Here is a 21,035-nt window from a genome sequence, read left to right as displayed (position 1 = left end):
AGCCTGTTGTTATTGGTAGTATTTATTTATTTTTTTGTCTTAGAGCTTATATTCACACTGCATTTCAAGTCAAAAACTAAACTACAGATTTAAAGAACTCTCTGTAGACCTCCTCAATAAAAATGTGCCAAAGTATAGAACAGAGCAAAGATATAGACCAATTTGCTTTAAGGGTTTCCTGTGGGCATTGTGGTCTCAATAATTTTGAAATGGAAGTCTGAAACAAACACATCTCCTTCAGAAGTACTTGGATGACACAGCCCGGTATGTGGAGAACAGACGGAAGGATGAGTACAGGGTCCTTGCGGAGTGTTTTGTCAGGTGGTGTGGGGAGAATCACCAGTCCCCGCTCTGCCCAGTCTGTATTAGTGGGAAAGATGTGGAAGTTCCTGGGTTTCCAACTGGACAATAAATTGGAGTGGTCCACAAACACTGAGCTCCACATGTTCTACCAGTCTGTCGTGGCGAGCACCATCTTCTTTGCTGTGGTTTGCAGGGGATTAAAGCCAACAGACTGGACAAACTCATCAAAAAGGCGGGGTCTGTTGTTGGCTTTAAGCTTGCCAACCTGGAGGAGGTGGCGAGGGAAAGAGTGCTGGCTAAACTGTTGTCAATCATGGACAATCCCTCCCACCCTCTCCACAACACTGTGGACAGACCGAGAAGCAGCTTCAGCAACAGACTCCTGCTGCCCCGCTGCTCTAAGGAACGGTACAGGAAGCCATTCCTGCCGTCCTCCATCAGACTCTATAACTCTGTGGCTGTCAGAGCTGTGCTCACTAACTCAGACTAAAGCATCATTACAGGTGCACTTCAAACTTCTCAGTTACATTAACTGTGTATTTATCTTCATTTATCTGCTACTATGTGTGTGTATATGTATATAATATTTTCCCTGTGTATATTGTATTTATTGTTCTTTGATATATGCTTCTACTACAACTTAATTTCTATGGGGATTAATAAAGCAAATCTTAATCTTTAAAAAAATGTCTTTATGGGTCTGGACGAATGTGCTAAAATGTCCATTTTAATTTTTGTTATATTTAATAACAACATAATATTTTAATCAGTTTATTCACAAAAGATGTATTTTGAGTTGATCAATTCATTTACTTAAGTATGTTATCAATAACAAAATACAATACAACAGACAACACCTTAGTCTCACCTTTGCGTCTTTGGGTGCCATCCATGTTGGCAAACAGGATGTGGTTGTCGTCTGCCCAGTAGAGCCTCTTGTTGGTATAATCAATGGTGAGAGCAGTGGGGTTATAGATCTCGGTGTCAATGATAACCATCTGCCCTCGTCCGTCCATGCCAATACGTCCAATGTAAGGGGATTCACAGCAGTCGACCCAGAACACATACCTATCAGGAGCATAGCACACTATAAAAAGCTGCAGTAGGACTATAATATACTATTTAACAAAATGTGCCTTGTACAAGCCATGAAAGAAGAACACAGTAAAGAAAAGTATTTCAAATACACAAAAGAAAGAAAACAATAAGCTGAAAAAACAGGATTTACAGGAATTTGTATAGAGGAATATAGATAAATGTAGCTCTTTTCCATCCATATGGGGAAAGCAAGTGAGTTTTAAATAAGTTCTTAATGACTACTTTTCCTGATCCACATGTGCACTTTAGAGTACGGATATTCTAGTTACCCTGTTTGAGGGTCCAGAGCTAGATCCATGGGGCTCTTGAGTCCAGAACTGATCAGGACGGTGGGGTAGAGGCCATTGGCTTTGGACACTTCCAGTGTTTTCCTTTCTGCATCACACCAGTACAGATTTTTTCCAATCCAGTCCACTGCTAAGGCGCTGGGCACTGCTGTTCTGTGGACTATCTAGTAATACAAGAAAAGGAAAATTCATTTCAGCGTATACTGAAACTTTACCAAACACATTTTCTTAAATATTAAATATTTCTTTTAGAGACAAATATAAAGAAATATTTGAAGGAGACAGAAATAAAGCTGTTCTCAGATAGATGTTGGTTTGACCAAGGGAACACTCAGATGCACATTCTAGCAAAGGTGACAACTGCAAGTGCAAAAACAGCATATTGTGACTGTGAAGAGCTGAGTATGAATATTTGCTAACTATACTATAATTGTGAAGTTTATACTAAAAGCAAGTAGGATAGGATAGAAAGCAGCAAGCTGCTTCAGAGTTATCATTGTACCAACTGGTAGCCACATCCATGCGTCTCATTCTGTCACAAAAGACATTCTGGTTACATATGAAGTCCCTTCAGCTGAACTTATTCAAATTAGCTCACCACAACTGCTCCCTCAGGAAAGTTAACTTGTGAGTAATGGCAACATAATGACAACATTTCTAAAGAAAGAAAAAGGATTCCTTTGACCTGCTCAGTCACTGAGAGCTCACCTTGAGTCATTTCATGTTCAACAATTGAAAGTAAAATAGGTAATTACAGTAATAAAAAGAACCTCAAACCTGTGGCATTTATAAAATATATTAGAGGCACAGGTGCTGTATTTTCTTTCGCAACGTAATTAATCCTTCACTCTTTCTTGTAACTACAGCAACTAGGATCAATTATAATGGTCATAAAGTAAAAGAATGGCAGGAAGGTAAAGTGTCACTGCAAATATCTAACTGCATAGTTCAATGTCAGGTCACACAAAATATGTAATAAAATATGATGACAAATTATAAATCTAACTAACCTCACTTTTTAATTTTTGCATTAGTCATATTTGGATGACAAAGTCAAAAACAAAACAAAACAAAAACAATCTGATCTTCCTTATGTGGCAAGCTAATGGTGGACTACAGTGACCCTTTAATTAACCTGATGTGAGAATCTCCTGGATCGCTGTCTCTGACAGTCTGTCTGCTTGCTAAGCGTGGCAGTGGCTCAAGCAGGGACTGTTGAAGTAATTGAGCTGAATAAGCCTATAACACCAATGCTAATGAGATATTGCATGGGGGCTCAGCAGGTGTTCTGCCGGTGTCCCAGTGATCGCTGCACCTGGGCTTGACCCAGGCGATCCTTGGTGATTATGCCAGAAAGCATCATTGTAATAGTGATGTACAGTATAACTAACTCACAGTTAGTGCTGGGATGCAAACAGGTCATAGGCTGCTGGCAGAAACAAAGCTTACTATATAGGAGAATAAGAGTGGAAAACTTGATAATGAGCCACTTAAGTTACATACTTGGCACATCTTCAAAATAAAAAAAAGCTTGCTGCTAAATAGTGGCTTGATGGTTTTAATGAGTAATTGAGACTGGTTAGAGCCAGCAAAGATCAGTAAATAAGCGTTGGAGTGGGAGCAAGAAAAGTAAAGCCAATGAATCTCAGGTGAAGTGGTACAAGGCACCATATGGCACACGGTGACAGCAGCTAAATTCTGTGCTACCTTGAGGTCACTTCCATTGAGGCGCATTCTGTTGATCTTTCGACCGCTTGGCCTGGTTGAGTCCACCCAATAGATAAATTCTTTCTTGTAGTCAAAGTCTATGTGGATGATGTTGTAGAGGCCCTAAGGACAGAAAAGAGAGCAGAAGAATAAACATATGCAGAACATAACATTGGCTGGTATAAATGTAATTAGTCAATTCAACATGTGTCTTATAAAATCAGGGCATTGGTTGCTTTCATCTTTTCATTATCTGGTAAATGAGCCACTGTATATGGACAGCCAGCCACTACATGTGTCAGCTGGCCTGTGATTTTCAGGTTTTCCTGTCCAGGCCATTAATTATTAATAAAGTCTGATGAAGGGTGATGAGGTCAAAAGGGGAGTTCACTTCTTTGAGCTGTTTTTGTGACACGTTCAAACAGGAACCTGAAAAGAAAAAACTGCAATGCTGTCAATGAACAAAGGTTTAGGTTTCTGTTAGTCTGGAAACAGGAGCATCTTCACTATTTCCCCTAAATGACAAAATACATTGATGAATTGATGAATTGCTGAACGGGCAACATTGATCTGGTGCTTGTCTCATAGGTCCTGGTGCTTTCAGCTACATAAAGCATCTTAGGAGCAAGTGAAGAGCCAGTTTAAGTCCTATCAAAGCAGAAGAGTGAGGTACTTTCCTTCTCTGTCATGCTCACAGGACCCCACTGTCAGTCACACAGAGCCGCTCACCAAACAAGTGCCCCCACCCTGCTGTCTCGCACTGTAGGTGCCGAGAAAACATGTCACATAATCTGACAGCCGAAATGAGACATCTTCATCAGATCATCAACACCCTCACAGACAGGCGCCAAAGTGTCCTGGGGGAACCGTTCTCCACTCCAAACGGCGGCTGAAGAGATGAAACCTGCATGCCCCTTTAATCAGTGCTTCTAGACCATGACTGTATTTTCTATTCATTTCCCCTGTAGACAGAGGAGAAGCTGTGAAATGAATCAATGTCTTGTAATATTATACTGGAAGAAAAACATGGACATGAAAATGAAATGAAAACACTATAAACAGATAGATGTTGTTATCCAAGGTTTAGTACTCATGTGGGCAGCAGTTGCAAAATCAAAAGTTTTTGGTCTGAGCCTGACAGTAAAACCTGATGATGCAAGACAAATATAGTACCTTATAATAGGAATACATGAATCTGCTAAATTTCTATTGATGGCTATGAACTAATGATAAATGGTTTTATATGATTACTTCATGCTTACTTCATCTATCTATCTTACTATCATTAGGTTAGAAATGTTCATTATAGACACAAGATGTACTGCATTGTGTAGTCTGAATTGACTATTTTCCTTCCATGAGCTCTTTTTCTCTGTCATTTCATGAAAGGTGATTCTCCTCAAAATCTCACACTAGGTAAGCTCTTTCTTTTAAAAGCCAAAGATGCTTGAGCTCCAATTAACCATGCACTAAAAACACCATGTCAGACAGAAAGCATAATATGATGAGTCACTAGTGTTTGTGGTAGGCAGACGAATTTCTAACAGCAAACAGCAATATATGGAGACAATGTGTGATACACCTCAAATCAGCATAATATCATGATGTGCATAACATCATCAGGGCTTATAAGTAATGGCGTGGTTAAATAATATGAGGGCAGTGCAATGATTACTGTGAGTTGTAGCTAATGAGAACTCCAGTGTAGAGAATAGAGTGCATGGAGTCAAGAGGTTAATATGACTGTTAGAGGAGACTGTAGGATACCTGTACGGTGATTTACTGTGAATCACTGAACATTTGTGATGATCAACATGCAGATTCAAGCATTTTCCAGAGCAGCTGTTGTGAGACCTTTCAATGATTGAAATATCTTTTCCATGGGGCCCACAACAGGGGGATTTTGCTCTTTACCAATCAGAATTGGTATTTTCTTCTACCCTTATGTTGAGGGTTGGGAAGTCATTATAGACAGCAGACATCTCATTTAAGCAGAACAATATGCCAGCAAAGCTAGGCTGTGAGGATAACTCATGGTAAAATGAGAAGTACATTCACAGACTGTTTTACTCAGCAATGATGGATTATTCATAATAAGATAACATATCATTTTCAGCGAACGTGAGCTCTCTGTGCATCTTTGATGGATGCCCAGCTGAATCAGGTGCATCCCAGATCTAGATAGCAGCGTGTCATTATGAAATACAAAATTTATTTTACTGTCATGTTAACTTTACCGTGGTGGCAGATGGTCATTTTTCCCAACAAGACGATGCCTGTGCACTGTTTTTTTATATAATTATTATAATCCTGTATTTATTACTTCAAGACAGACACAAGTGATGATGCATGTATTGCTTACCTGTTTCAGGATGGTGTAATTTGAGCCATCTACACTCAGTTTACGGATCTCATGATGGTCGGCCATAATGAGAATGGGCTCTTCAGCTAAAATGGAGAACATGCAGCATTAGTGGATTAACAGCTATGCGCCGAAATTATACAATTCAAAATAAAATCATAAATGAGGCTGACCTGTGATAGCCTTGCAGGTATTGGGGTTGCGCTCCAAGGCTTCGTAACCATCCACACACAGGCACTTATACGAGCCGTAAGTGTTGATGCAGCGCTGGCTACATGGAAGCGTGGTGGAGCATTCATCAATGTCTACACATGTCTTCCCATCATCCTTTAGGTGGAAACCAGGCCAGCATTTACACTGATAGAAAAAGAAAATGCCAGAAATGCATGATGAAAGGCTTAATTCAGCTGTTAATTGGTGAAAAGTTTGGATTGTAAGAGAAACATTTCAATAGAACGGTGTTACTCAGTGAGGCTTTTGAATTCTGGTTCTAAAAGCAGTGCACTTAAGCAAGCTGCACTTTCAGTGCAAAGTAAAAGGTGAAGCCCACAATATATATTTCAGGCTCCAGTACTTTTTTTCTCAAAGCAATTCAGGCCAGTAATGAAAATACACCAACATATATGATGACACCAAAGCCTTGATACAGACATACTGTTCCTTGGCTCAAAAATTCCATCGCACTCCAGTGACCTGGGTCCCCCAAAAATAACTCAAGAGTGCTTGTATCAGCCGCTCTGCCCCGCTGCAAATCCCTTTCTTATCCAAAGTTATAACCTTGAGGGCCTTTCTGCTGATCTTCCTGTTCAGGCTACAAATGGATGAGCTCAGGGTCTGCATTGATGTGCTCTCTGTCCAGTACTGCCCCTGCTATGACAAGGAAGAGAGGTTTTTCTGTGCATTCTGACGCAGTGAACACCATCTCATGGACGAGCATGAGAAGGGAAAATCTGCGGATAGAGGCATAAAACTACCACCGTGGAGTTGGCCACTGAAGTGCTCCAGTGCTTGTGGCCTTGACCTGGATTCAACCCTAACATCGTATGCCACTGTTGCCAGGTACTGCGCAATCACATGGCACAGCGAGGGAGCCCCGGCGGTTGCTGGCATATCATTAAACTCACCTTACAGCTCTCAAGGTTATTCAAAAAGTGAGAGATGGTAAGACTATAAGCTCCCACCCATCTATATCTAGTGTAATGACGTGTAAAGTTAGACTTGATTCATTATCAGTTATTAATCATTCATGTCCATTTCTACTGAATTGAACATGATGTTAGTGCTTGGAATTGTAGCTCAGCAAGTTCTTTAAATAAAAATCCTATGCTAGAGTAATATACTTGAACATTGTAATGTTAGTCATACTGTCTGAAATAGGAAACATTGTAGCCATGACTCATATTTACAAATAAAGTCTCTGTGCTCACTTAGATTGCATGTGGAAAGACGACTGACTGGTCTACATACCTATCCATTTGCTAGCTGCATGTAATCTACCCTGTTTAATTACCTTGTAATCAAACTACCCTGTTTCTGGGAGTTTCAACCAACTTGTTTGTTACACAGAATGGGATCCAACTTAAAGGGTGGCAGCTTATTGCTACTATCTCCAAAGGCATCTAAAATATGTCCATCTCCTCCTCTTAGGAGCAGGTTGCTTCAAACCACCTGTGGGCAATGCCATGACTGTGACTTACCTTGTAGCCTACAGGAAGATCCTGGCAGTCCTGTGTGCATCCACTGAGTCTGCGGTTCAAGCATTCATTCACATTGCAGTTCCTCTCATCTGACTGGTCCCCACAATCATCTCTCCCATCACACAGATTCCCTTCAGAGATGCAGCGTCCATTGGAGCACATGAAGAAGGAACCATTGCACAAGCTTCCTGAAAAGAGCAAACACATGACTGTCACTGGCACAACGCCCTGCAATTCCTCAGCTCAGCTGGGGAATGCTTTCCACCTGACAATGGATCTTGACAGATTAATTCCTTTCAGGAAATCTCTCCTGGTTTGCGGCGCCTCTCTCTTTCCGGCACATGTACCCACCAGTCTCCTGGGCGAGTGCTGCTGCAGGTGACACTGATGAAGAGATTCCAGCTGAGAGCCAAACAGCAGTCTTACCTGCAGCCAGACATTTGAGGTTCAGAGGCAGTTCGTCAGAGTGGTCGGGACAGTCTGCGTAGCCGTCACACTCCCACTGAGAGCTGAGCAGACAGCGGCCATCCCCACAGCGAAATTCCTCTGATCCACAGGAGCGATAGACTGAAGAAAGAGAGGGGGACATTCTCATCAAGCTACACTTGACATCACTTCAGACTGGGTGTAACTACAAGAACAAAGTGCCAATTATACTGTATGGAAAAAAAAAACACTGCACAGGAATCCTTTCAGGATCATACAGTGTTTATGCTGTATTGTAATCAAACATCCTCACAGTGTCGGTAGAATCAACATTTCAAGCCAACTGGACATATAATTGCTTCCACTGCTGCATTGTGCAATATTTCAAGTATAAATAAACATGTTACGTCAGCCAGTCATCATGGCTGCGACAGACAAGTGTCTCGAGTTGAGTTGGAATCATTTTAATCAGTGATAGTGACAGATTTGTATATAAAAAATGCTACTACTACTACTACTACTACTAAAGAAACACACAGCTGTTTTTTTATTATTTTAAACAAACCTTCAATCTTTTACAACATCTTCGCAAGCCCTAAAATGTTACAGAATGATATGATATGAAATAAAATATCAATGTAAAAATGTAAAATGCATTAGAAAATCAATTTTATAGTACTGGATTTTATTTTTCCCCTTGAATAGGACTATAACAGCTTTTTAATATATTTCATGTAGGGTGCATAACAAGCTATGTTTCATATTATTTCATATACAGCTGTCCGTCTCTCCACTTTTCAAATTTGCCTTCATGAGAGCATATATATATTTATGTGTTTACAGCCAGTGGCTGTTGGACTGTGTGTTTCCTCCCTCCTCTGTTTCGCTCCCTCTGTCTCTCTCTTTGAGCACTGTCCCTCTGCTCGCAGCCTCACAGCGCGCTCCTGGAGTGTGGCGATTGGCTCGTAAGCTTTGTTCCTGCCCAGATTGCGGCGCCAATCTGGGACAGCCCTGGGACTTTTAAAGATGAAGGCAGTGGACCTTTGGTGGTAGCTGAGCGGTTATGCAGTTCGTCCCTTTGTCAGTCTGGGCTCTGATCGTAGTGTGTATTCAACAGAGAACTGTTATTAAATTTTGATGTCAGTCTCAGTGTGTTGGTGTTAATGCCTACTTTTTGTAAGCCTTACGCAGGCAGTCGGAGTCCTAAGGGTTTTTTTTTTTTCCTTTTGTTTGTTTCAGCGAGTGTGAGAAATAGCGTTGCAGACATTTTGTTGTTTTATTTTGTGTGTGTAATATGCTAGAAAGCTGGGGAGTTTGTTTAGGTGCTCCCATTCTCAGTTTGGTTATCTTTTGTTTTATTCCCTGTTTGCGCTGGTGTCAGATTGGCCTTTAGTAGTAGTAGTTTTCCTTTGAGTATTTAACCACCGGAGCCTGCGTTCCCAGTGATCGTTTTTATTTATTTATTTTATTTTATTTTTTCAATTAAATAACTCACTTTAACCAATTCCATCTGATTTGTGTTACTTACTTTTTCCTTTGCTGATTCGGGTCGTAACAATATATTATATATTCATATACTACTGGTGAATATTTAGAGCAGGAGAACAAGACAAATCTACTTGCCACATTCCACTGACTCGTCAGATCCATCTCCACAGTCGTTATCGTGGTCGCAGACGAAGCGCTGAGGGATGCACGCTTTGTTGCGGCAGCGAAACGAGTTGTCATCGCATGTGTTGTTAGGAGCTGGTGCAAGAAAAGAAGTGGGTTCACATGTTAATCAATGGCTACACATTCCTTTGTCAACTGCTAATCCTATGCTGTATAATTGTTTTACCATTGTTAGATTGAAACTATACATATGACACTGAGGTTGCCATAGTGTAAGAACCAAGAGGAACTGTATTAAGCTATTCATTGTTGATGAAAGAAGCATGTACCGCAGCCAGCTGCAGACAGTTCGTCGCTCCCATCAGGACAGTCCCTTTCACCGTCACAGAGCCAGCGTTTAGGCACACAGGCGTACGACCCGGGGCAGCTGAACAGGCCGGGAGCACAGGTCACTGTGCCTGAGAGGGGAACAGGAGCACATGGTTAACTTCAAAAACCAGAAGAAAAGAGGACGTCAGATCAGACTGTAGCAGTGTTTCATTTTGTAGATAACAACGGTTGCACCACAGTGTTGTTAAAAGTGAAGGTCGGACCTATGAAGGAATTTGTTTTTTGTAATTGCCATGCACTGCACTTGTTTCCTAGCAACCATGAGACCTATGGTTGATTCAAAAGTGGACTCCACTACTGTTAAAGTTCTGCTCATGACTCTGGTGTATACTAAAATGTGTCATGAAGAATCCACCAGTTGCATGTTCGCTAACAGTAAAAAAGAAGGCTACACGTTCCGGCTGCATTTGAGGGAACTTTGACTTTGGACGGCCCTGTGTGTCATTATTGATCTTCAAATTCATCATTTTGTAGCTGCACACCTCAGATGATAAGCGTGGCTAGGTTTTAACCTCAAATTTGCGTTTCGCAGCAGTTTTTGTGTGCATACACAATTGTACTTTTGTGAATAATAATTATTATTAACTTGAAATCTCTAAGTCAGCAATACTTGGCTTTTGCTTAGGACTGCCCTTTAAGGCAAAACAGAGCAGAAGACAAATTGTCTGCCCTGAGAAACAAAGGTAAATAACACAGTTATTATAGCACATCTTGCATTGGACAAGAATTGTGCAGGAGAAGTCTTTGGACTGTTTCATTAATATTTCCTTGACACTCCATCACAATCAAATTGTACAACCGACGTTCACAGCAATTCCTGTCTCTTTATTGTGGTTGGATTCGTTTTGCTTTATTGCGGAATTCATTACACACACACACATCTCAATCGCCTGTTGGAATACTGTGCCTCTTGGGCCACAGTGATGAAAAATCCATTTGCCTCAATGTTCACTCAAATTATCAGAAATGCCTGCGGTCTCGTTTGTTGCCTGATTAAGACTGTTTCATTTCTGTCCTTTCATTTCCACGTCCGCCAGAGGAACACGTGGAGCCATAAGATGTAACACGGTGCATGTGACCTTTCACAGATTCCTGAATGGGCACTAACCACAGATCTGTGTGCTCTCGTCCAGCCCGTCCTCGCAGTCGTTCTCCCCATCACAAAGCCACTGCTTGGCGATGCACTTGTTCTTGGAGCAGGCGAACTGGTTCCACAGGCATGAGGAGTCTGCAGAGGGCGATGGAGGAGAGGACTTTCAATGCCATAAATCAAACAAAGTAAGGAGGAAACAAAAACAAAAGGAGCAGAGAATTTCTAATCAAAACACAACAAGTGGGCTGGCTCTTATTTGCCCCCAGGCCTGCTTGTTTTTCTCTGAAGATTTTCTGCTTAGCAGCACGCATGAGTATAGCTGCTACAAAAAGCATTGTAAATACTACATTTTCTCCTTCTCTCTTACAAGTAGACATGTCGAAGGCACACAAAGACATCCTAGATGAAACGTCTAATCAAGGCACTTAAGCATTAATCAAAATTAATTTTGTCTAAGAAACTCGACAGGAAATACTTGGCTGTCAACAAAGACGGCCCTGTTAAAGCTATTGTGTAAAACGAGGATATACGTATTCATAGACTGTGCTGAATTTGTGTCACTGAGCCACCTACTCTCCCTGGGGAGTTGTTCTATGTCTCATTCTCTCAGATGTCAGGCCCAGGCAGAGTCTGCCAAAGCTTTGATAAGATGTTGAGAGAAGGAAGGGAGGTGCGTGCTCCAGGTCAGACCACAGTACAGGGAATTATGGATCCAAGTAAGGGGGGGGTCGGGATGGGGGGTCTCTCACACTGCGTTGCTTTTCCTTTCCTGTCAGGCTTTGTACATCACACCGGCTTTATGTGTACTGATACTATGATGTAAGATAAGGATGAGATAAACAATAAATGGCTAAATCTGGAAACTCTGATTATCCAGATTTTCTGTGTGCAATACCAAATTTGCACTTCAAATGTGAACAGCTGCTTCAAGTGTACGACAAAATAACAGGTCTACAGCACATTAAATGTATCAAAGAAAGTCTTTCATGTCTCATTTTTCAGTAGTGTTTCAAACATAGGAAACAAAAACCACATAATGCATTGTGAAGTGACAAATGACTATTTCACCTAATCAGATGTGGAATTTGAAATTTGTGAAACGTAGTAACGTTTTCCTCATACCACACACACACACACGCTATCTTTGCTGTCAGATTATCAGCGGCTGGGGCTTTTTATATGATAATTAACTCAGAGGAATGGGAATATTGTCTATTTGTCCTGGAAAAGCTATTCAGAACTTCTCAAAGAATTATGGCATTATTCATATCAGATCTGACACATGCACATTTGAAGCATGGGAGGTTTTCATTTCACACAGGCCAAAATGATATTTCTAGAACGAGAAATGGAAATGGTGTTCGTGAGTTATGCATCTCTCTAACAACATTCATAGACAATTTACAGAATCAATCAGATAATATTTGGAACATTAAATATAGAAACTGGATTGCTTGATACTAAATGTGAACAAAGACACCTACTTATGATATGTGAAAAAGTAAAGCAGACCTGCATAGTAGCATTTTGTGAGTTATTTTTAACATATGTTTGTCATCACATTGCTCTCGCCTTGCTGGTTTAAAGGGGACACAAATTACACAAAACACAAGTCAAGCTTAATGTTAACTGTTGCATGTAAATGTTCCTCAACAGACCATGCTAGCAGAATCACTTTGGACTCTGCCTGACATACATCTTAAAATTTTGCCACTTTCTTGCTCTGCAAACTAACTTAGTTTCCAACAGCAAACATGGCCTTTATTCCTGAGACAAGAATAGTTTTTTTTACAATTTTTTTCTTTTTTAACAATTTGTTCTTCATCCAGCAGCCAGAGACTGAGGCTGCTGCTGCATTAGCTGAGAGGACATGTCTGACAGGGACCATCCAGCTCGGCTGAGAGCAAACAGCAGCTGGCGATGGCGCCTTATCTCAAATTGCTCTCCAATACCAACAGACACTGAACAATTCCGCTGCTATAAATCCCAGCCTGTGCTGTTTTTGTTGGATGTGGTCGCTGACTCCGAACCCCAAGGGAGCCTGTGTGCTCCTAACAATGCAGGAAAGTCTTACTTCCACTTGGACAGAGGTGTGATGGAGACCTTTCTTCAAGACTCAGGGAAAGAACAGCAGGATGACAAGAGGTCAATTTAGCGCTCTGCTATATGTGTTAAAAAAAAAAATTCATAGCTACATGGTGAGATGGTGATGACAGTACACCAGTGAGTCTGTCAAAATACATTAATAAATTTAACGATATAAGAATCGTATCTGCAATACAACAACATTTTTTTTTTGCTTCAAGTGACAACATTTATTATGAGTGCTGACTGGAAAACCCTATATGATGTGGATTATATATATTTGCTGACCATAAAGTATCAAAATGTGTTGACTAACAGTACACTAAAGTTAAAAGCAACGGCATGAATGTGTGTATGTGTACAGGCCGATAGTTTTGAGAGCAAGTTACGTTAATCCATCCCATGACTGGATGAATGGTCCTCCCGCTTAATTGGAGAGATCTTGACTTTGTCACAGTATCTTCGGCAAACATTAGCATGCATCAAAGCATTGGTAAGAATGCTTCTGCAGCCTCTGGTGAGGGAAGTGGAGGAGTGGCACTGCACTGTGTAATCCTTTCATATGTCACGGCTTTCCACTGAACCCACATTTCCTTCTTCAGTATAACCGTTTCGGTGACTGATGGCTCATTAATTAATTGTTACACTGGAAGTGCTGTGCGTTATAATTCAAAGAGAGAAGGGGAAAAACGTGTGTCCTCAACAACCTCGTTCTGAATTCAGGGTCGGAATTATACTTTCAAACAAGCAGCAACACCCACTTGAGAAATCCCAAACACACAATAAGGGGAAGCAAAACAAAGTGAGAAGAAACTGCCTTATGGCATGATAAACAATCATCTCCTGTCTTTCTACCTCCTCCTTATATATTTTACATAATATTCATAGCAGGCCTGGATCTGTTTAAATGACAAAAACATTACAGCAAATAGCTTCTTGTTAATGGAAAATAAATATCCTTCCAAGTGCTGACAGTGTTGTGTACGGCAACAAAATACCTCATCTATTATTTTAGTTTACTGTGCAGAGGCTGTTCTATGGGAGGTGAGATTTGTTGGCTTACCACACTGGAACTCATCTGCTCCATCTTCGCAGTCTTTTTGGCCGTCGCACAGCCACACGCTGGAAATGCAGTTCCCACTCGGACAGGCAAAGTGACCCTCCTCGCACTTCTGCCCATGGGAAACTGGGACAAACAACCAAACCAGTCAGTCCACTGGGCATTAGCAATGATTGAGGCTATTATCTTTTCCTAAGCTCTCGCCGAATCTCCCATTCCACTGTCATAATTGTCTCTGAAAATGAGATCTGTCTTAAGTCTTTTCTAATTGAAGCTGGCTTCCTTGGTGTGCCTCTGAATGTACAGGCCAAATGTGTATGTGTGTGTTTGTGCGAATGCTCACCCTGGCAGTTAGTCTCATCAGCATAGTCCCCGCAATCATTCGCACCATCACAGATCCATGATGGGTGGATGCACAGTGTGGTAGAGTTGCAGCTGATGAAATCTTTTTCTTTCACCCCCAGCTTGTAAAAGTGAGAGCAGTCTGTGTGGTCTGAATACAAAACACAGTGCCACAATAATTGTCATGTCACAAAGCCACCGGTAAGGGCAAGCGGGTGTAGTATTCAATCCGATCCAAAGGATGAGCGTGTTACTGCATCCATCTGATCTGCTAGGGATACAGCTGTTTGCATTTTCTGTCAACTGCAATGCAAACTCAAAGCTGAAGTACTTACTGCAGTTTTTTTCATCGGAGGCATCAGCGCAGTCGATGACCTGGTTACACCAGGCTGAGCTCGGTACACAGCTCCCGTCCTTGCACGATGATTCAGATGAGCCACACGTGACATCTGTAGGGGTGAATTAGCATTTCAAAAAGATACCAGAAAAGAAACAGCACTCAGAGACAGTTACAGGTACAGCTCACAATACTTTGAGGCTCTTTTTGAGAGTGATGAAAATTAGCCCCAGATTGCAAAGTGTCTGACAGGAAAAAAAAAAGAAAAACAGTGTCTGTATCTTTGTAGCTGTGAAACCTGCCTCAAAGTCACGGCCTATCTTTGCAAGAGCAAACCATGCTTAATATGTAAGAGAGGAATCTTCATGCTGTTGTTCATTTACTAACGATGTTCTGCCGCCATTTTACCTCTCTGCATTTTATTATCCCAATAACTTACTAACCCTATAATAATTAAAAGTTATTGTTGATGTCCCATTAAAAATAAACTGCAAGGTGATGACACACCATAGGGAGCTCAACTTCTTCCTGAAATCCCAGACTGCTGAGTTGGAAGGTCCATATTAATTATGAACACACTGCTGACTCCTTGTGGGCTCAGTCAGCGCAATAAAAATCTATATACCTCACTATTTTCCTGCTATCACCAATTACGGTATGTTAAAAGAAAGAAAGAAAGTAATATCAAAAATAAAACTACCCGGGCAACATTGAAATAACTACCTTCTGAGGTAGAAGGTTTGGGAGTCTTTGAATTTGTGCACTCTTTATGATCTTTGGGCTCATTAGACAGTGCAGGCTTAGCACAGCATGACGCCTTACGTGCCGTATTAATATAAGCATTAGTGTGACTGCCCTCAGAGGTAGGACGGGTAGAAGAGGAGATCAAACAGCTGTGACTTACTGTTACAGAAAGCTTCATCAGAGTTATCCCCGCAGTCATTGATCCCGTCACAGAAGCGACTGCTGGCAACACAGCGCTGGTTGTAGCAGGGCCTGAAACCCTTCCGACAGCTCCTGTTGTCTAAGTATATGGACTTGTTTAAATGTTTTTTAAAATGCTTGTGTTATTTTTATAAGATGGAACGTGCTACGTAACCTTACCACAGTACTGCATCTTCTCATCTGATTTATCTTTGCAGTGGGCTATTCCGTCACAGGTCAGCTGGTAGTTGATGCACTCTCCGTTCCCACACTCAAACTCTGTGTAGATATTACACGAGGAATTCTCTGCTGCAGAAGAAAGCGGCAAGGGAGATGACTGTCAAAATTATATAAACTTCATACATACTAATGAGCACATTTCAACAAATGGTGAATTATACATGTACTCCAGCAACCATGATTTGGGTCAAAAATGTGTAAATGTCTTCAATAAGGGTATTAACCTCACACTTCAAATCTGGCTGTCAAATGGCAAATCCTCAGTGAATGTGTTTAATAACAATTTATATGGTAAGTAGAACTTAAATATGAAAGATCTGACTTTCAAGAGTCAACTTCACTTTTATCCATACAATGTCCATGTAGTCATAACATTTATTATTTTTTTTCTTCCTAAGTTGTCATGATACAATAACAGCCAAAAAATGTTAACATTCCAGCATAAAAGAACCTTCGCAGTCTTTAAAACTTTGTGATTAAAACACAAGTTCAAATCACAAAACTTCTTCCTGCTCCAGTAATCAAGTTGAGGTGTGCCATCCTCTGCCATGACATCTGAGCTGCCATCCAGCTCTGAGTCACTTGCCATGAGCAGCCTGGCCCTCGTTTGAACAGCTCATCCCACCATATGGTCCTTCATCACAAAGCATTTCAAATGCAAGAAGCAATGTCAAATTAGGAAGCAAAACATCACAGCAATCGCTTTATACTTGTGACTTCAGACAGGTAACTGCAGCAAACATCCCAATTATTTGCACTGACATTTCCGCTGTCTGCATAAACACACTGAACATCAGCGCTTTATCTCTTTAACTTATTTATCCTTGAACTGTGTTGACTATGATGACTGGAATCAACTTACTGCTGAGTCAAAAACCCTCACTGTGTGTTTATGTACAAAGGAATCAATTCAAAGATATCAAAGGCTCATGTACTTAAACTGGCCAGAAGCCAGGTCACACTGTGTATTATATCAGTATGGCAATCCTTCAAAAAACAAATTAATGTGTGCGATTAGATCAATATCTGATACTGAGATCCATAAGAACCAATCAATGCAATTCATTCTGACGCTTCGAGACTTACACACACATCTGTTGTCATCCAAGAGCACTCGTTCTCCGCGGCAAGAGCAGTTGACCCTCCCATCCGCGGTCAGGAGACAGAGGTCACCGCAGCCTCCGTTCATGTGTCGGCACGGGGACAGCTCACCTTCAATAAAAATCAAGCACAAGTGATTAAATGATCAGAAGTAGCCGAAGGAAAGATCTCCAGAGACACTTGATGTCGTCAATCTGTGACTCAGCCTCAACCTTCTGCATCTGTCTGACATTTCAAACACATTTTATTAGCTTCAAATATTACTGGGAAAAGAGTGGATTTGTTTTTTTAATGCATATCGTTGAAAAGACTTGTCCCTCAAGAACACCACATAGCTGATAGAGTTGTTCACTGGTGAAAATCAAGTGAGATCAAACAGCCTGTGTCTAGCCCTGAGAAAAAAAGAAAAAAAAAACAATATAAAAACGTATAAAAGCCATTATAAAAGAAGTTTACATCAAGTGTCAAGTGTAAGTGTTCAAAGATATGCTGCTGATGGACAAGCTTTGATAGACATTGATGTCCATCAAAGGTTCTTTGCTACTGTCTGCCCTCCAGCCATGAGGGTTTATTCATAACAAGAGAAAACATCTGTCAGTTCTGCAGTTCAGGTAAAGTGTGAAAAGAAGTATGCATTGCAAGAAAAATAATGCAATAAGAGGTGAAGCGTGTGAACTTAAAGGATAAACTCTAACCACTGCTGGTCACTACAAATTACACTGCAGACGTGCAGCTGTGCCCTACAGGTCGCAGTCATGTGGTTATTTCTCATAAGATAAACACAGAGGCCAACCAGTGGGATACGCTTAAACCCACATCCCTTTGTCCTAGTTGGAAATTAAACTTTATATGACACTTAAGAGACTCCCTCTACTACATAAGCTACTTTTATATTAATTACCACTGAGGCTTAAGTTTCAAGCCATTCTAAATAAGACCACTTTCATTTATCAACCCTGTCGCTTTTTACACATCAAAATAAGCCTCTGTGCTACTATTAGCAGGAACTGGTGGATACATCTGTGTAGAGTATTCAACTTCTTTATTCATATATGTTTTTTGTCTTAAATTCATTTTATGAAGTATACTTTGCACCTTGACTCACATTTAACAATGGATATATATATATATATTTCTTAGTGTGAAGAGTTATGCAAATATACAGCATTTCCATGGGAAATTTGCTGTGTTAAAATCTAAGTGCATAAGGACTTAACACTTCAAGTGTAGAAATGTAAACATGTCATACAATGCAGTAGTATCCCGATTTAGAGTCTTATTCTGGTTGTCATCATACTGAGGATATGACATTTACTTGTCATAAATCTGCTACAGGTATATATATAAGTATAAGCCATGTACACACACTAATCACATATGTATTCAGACACAAGTCTGCATACATTCTTTAAGGGATCTGCAGGTGTTGAGAAACTCACAGTTGTTGGTATCCTCGGTCACAGCTATGATTCCCATGGGCTGATGGGGTATATCTGCTCGTAGTACCTTGGTGTCGCCGCCTGTGTACTTGTTTGATCTCAGCACAGACCTGCGGGCCCAGTCTGACCAGTAGATGAAATCTGCATATATAGCAAGCCCGTAGAAGTTTCCGGATCCTGATTTAACTATGACCTACAAAATCAGGGAGCAGAGCAGTGCAGTTAGGTCTAAGGAGGCTATTAGACATGTATTTGTTATTCTCAGGTTTGTTTCACAACCATTAACAAAGCACTTGAACACAACCCTTGGAATAAATGTGGAGAATAATCTTTCCAATCATTAATCAACAAATCACCCCTGCTGCCCATTTGACTGCTTAACCCAGATGTTGGGAGAGTAAATGACAGTGCCATTGCCAGGGAGGCAAAAATCCATCAGATTCCTCCTTCAGGGACTCTCCACGCATGTGGGTAGGAGGGAGGGTGATCAGGGACTTCCAGCAGCTCCACAGTCTCAGCTATTAGCGGGACAGGCTTGTAAGCGGCATCACATTAGCCCTGTGCCATACTGGGATTAATAGGACAGGTGTTGATTAAAGGAGCCCAGCGTGTGAATGCAACAACTGGCCATCAGGCAAGTGAGAGACACGGAGAGGATGGAGAGGTAAATTCCAGATGGAGAAGAGTGTAGAACATACTGATACAGTATGAAATTAGATTTGGGTGACATAAAATTTACAGCCGCTGACATATTAATGTTGTGCTGAACTCATGATTTATATGAATGGCAAAATTACTCAGTTCATTCAAACAAAACTTAGACATACTATTTCCATAGACAAACTTGCAAGTGACAATTGCAAAGACCTTCTGTCCAGAGAAAACACTGTTGACATTGAGCTCATGTTTTTCTAACCAATCCCTGCCGCTCTCGGTTTATATTTTCTCTATTCTAACAAAAAATAAAAAAGGTAAACGTGTTGATATCCTCCCCTCTTATGTATTCCACTGCCATCTGTAAAGCAGGGCCTTCATTAATGGCAGGGGGCTCTGTTCTGAAAATGGCACTGAGGAGTGAGCTGTGCAACAAGCTCTTGTTCTTGTCACCAACAACACTGTCAGCAGATAATGGCACTGCTGCGGTGAAGTAGCTGCGCTCTCAGAGACACTCCACTGCCTTCAAAGTTTACATTCATATGACTCATTGCAAAGGTGCTGCTTTACAATGTGTGTTATTGCACCTGTGCTATCAACAAAAAACAAATCCTTTACCTAAAGGGCAAGTGTATTGAGTATTGATTAGCAGCTGGATACAGTATAAAAATAACACGGACAGCCCGGTTCTGTACTCTGGCCAAAGCACCACCATGGGCACAGCAGGTGCTTGGCACAGATGCGCATCCATCCAAGCTAGCAAATAAGCCAGCATATTTTTTTATAATTTTCAGCACCTCTTCATACATCCTGGAGCACACATGGCATGGATAGAGTTGTTGTCTGGCATGGTTAAAATAAATAAATAAAAGCTGAGCTGGGTAGGAAATTATATCATCATGTGTGAGGGGAGGGGCGACACAGGGGAGCACAGCAGATGTCTTTTTAGATTTGTTGTGAATAAAAATTAAGAAAAATACAGGGTTTTTAAATTGTGCCTTTCACTTTACCCAGCTTACCTGCATAAAGTGAAAAGCACAGTGTCAGTTGATGTACGATTCTAATTGACCCTGTCACTGCATTGGGGATAATTACTGAAGACAGCTGGGCCATGGGTGTAAAAGCGCAGCTCTCTCTCTCTCTCGTGTGATACTGCGGACGAAACCCTGTAGTAACACACTATCCCATACTACATATTAATTAATATAGGCTGGGCTAACAAATTCAACTATGTCGTGACAGCAAGTGAAGTGTGACTGTGTGACAGCTCATCTGTTTGCAAAAGAAAAGTGGCTTTTACATCATTTACTGTTAGAGCCTGACTGATTTTAAGCAGCCTGATTAATAACGTGTCCACCATTGTGCATGTGTGCATGAATGTGCGCAGCTCTGTTTGAAATCGTGCTATGTTTCTTTTTCTTCTATTCAAGTTATTGATGGGAATAATTTAGTGGTTGCTAGACATTGGTTCGGACCTTCAGCCACTAACATGTTTTGCTGATTTGTTTACATCAGTGCAAACTGAAAAACAATCAGAAGACTTCAAAGTGAAAGGGTCTTAAGCTTCCATCTCCACTATAAGCTTCTAGCACACATGCTGCGTTGTTTTAATATTTCCACAACTATAGTTTGGTTAAGTGCTGAAGTTGACAGTCAGCTATCGCTGTTTAATTTACACATTTTAATTGGAATGGAGAATCAGCACCCAGAGCAGCCTCACTGCAAAGCCTTCATTAGCAAGACTAGACTGCTGCAAGGGCCAGTGGGGACCCAAAGGTGAAGACTTTCTAAGCCTAGTGACCTGGCTCATCAAACATATGGGTAACTAATTGAGATGGGCCAAGGTGCTGAGCTGCAGAGGTCATGTCAAAAGAGAAGT

General features: G+C 41.0%; 1 protein-coding gene across 1 annotated transcript in view; it reads right to left on the bottom strand.

Annotated features, from left to right (window-relative positions):
- Positions 1–21,035, bottom strand: part of lrp1bb (low density lipoprotein receptor-related protein 1Bb) — a 239,100-nt gene that overhangs the window by 42,237 nt on the left and 175,828 nt on the right. The window contains exons 44-60 of the mRNA XM_028393416.1: positions 18,503–18,695; positions 17,049–17,174; positions 15,903–16,031; positions 15,703–15,822; positions 14,797–14,910; positions 14,463–14,612; positions 14,123–14,245; positions 10,990–11,109; positions 9,821–9,949; positions 9,504–9,626; positions 7,881–8,021; positions 7,455–7,642; positions 5,931–6,114; positions 5,758–5,843; positions 3,396–3,518; positions 1,671–1,852; positions 1,172–1,371 (exon numbers count right to left, since the gene is read on the bottom strand). Of these exons, the coding sequence (XP_028249217.1) occupies positions 1,172–1,371; positions 1,671–1,852; positions 3,396–3,518; positions 5,758–5,843; positions 5,931–6,114; positions 7,455–7,642; positions 7,881–8,021; positions 9,504–9,626; positions 9,821–9,949; positions 10,990–11,109; positions 14,123–14,245; positions 14,463–14,612; positions 14,797–14,910; positions 15,703–15,822; positions 15,903–16,031; positions 17,049–17,174; positions 18,503–18,695 (2,431 nt within the window). The remainder of the gene's footprint in view (positions 1–1,171; positions 1,372–1,670; positions 1,853–3,395; positions 3,519–5,757; positions 5,844–5,930; positions 6,115–7,454; positions 7,643–7,880; positions 8,022–9,503; positions 9,627–9,820; positions 9,950–10,989; positions 11,110–14,122; positions 14,246–14,462; positions 14,613–14,796; positions 14,911–15,702; positions 15,823–15,902; positions 16,032–17,048; positions 17,175–18,502; positions 18,696–21,035) is intronic.

This window comes from Parambassis ranga, chromosome 21 (genome assembly GCF_900634625.1).
Source record: "Parambassis ranga chromosome 21, fParRan2.1, whole genome shotgun sequence".
Taxonomy (NCBI): Eukaryota; Metazoa; Chordata; class Actinopteri; family Ambassidae; genus Parambassis; species Parambassis ranga.
The sequence above is the reverse complement of the archived record's forward strand: the minus strand, read 5'-3'. Positions and strand labels throughout refer to the sequence as shown.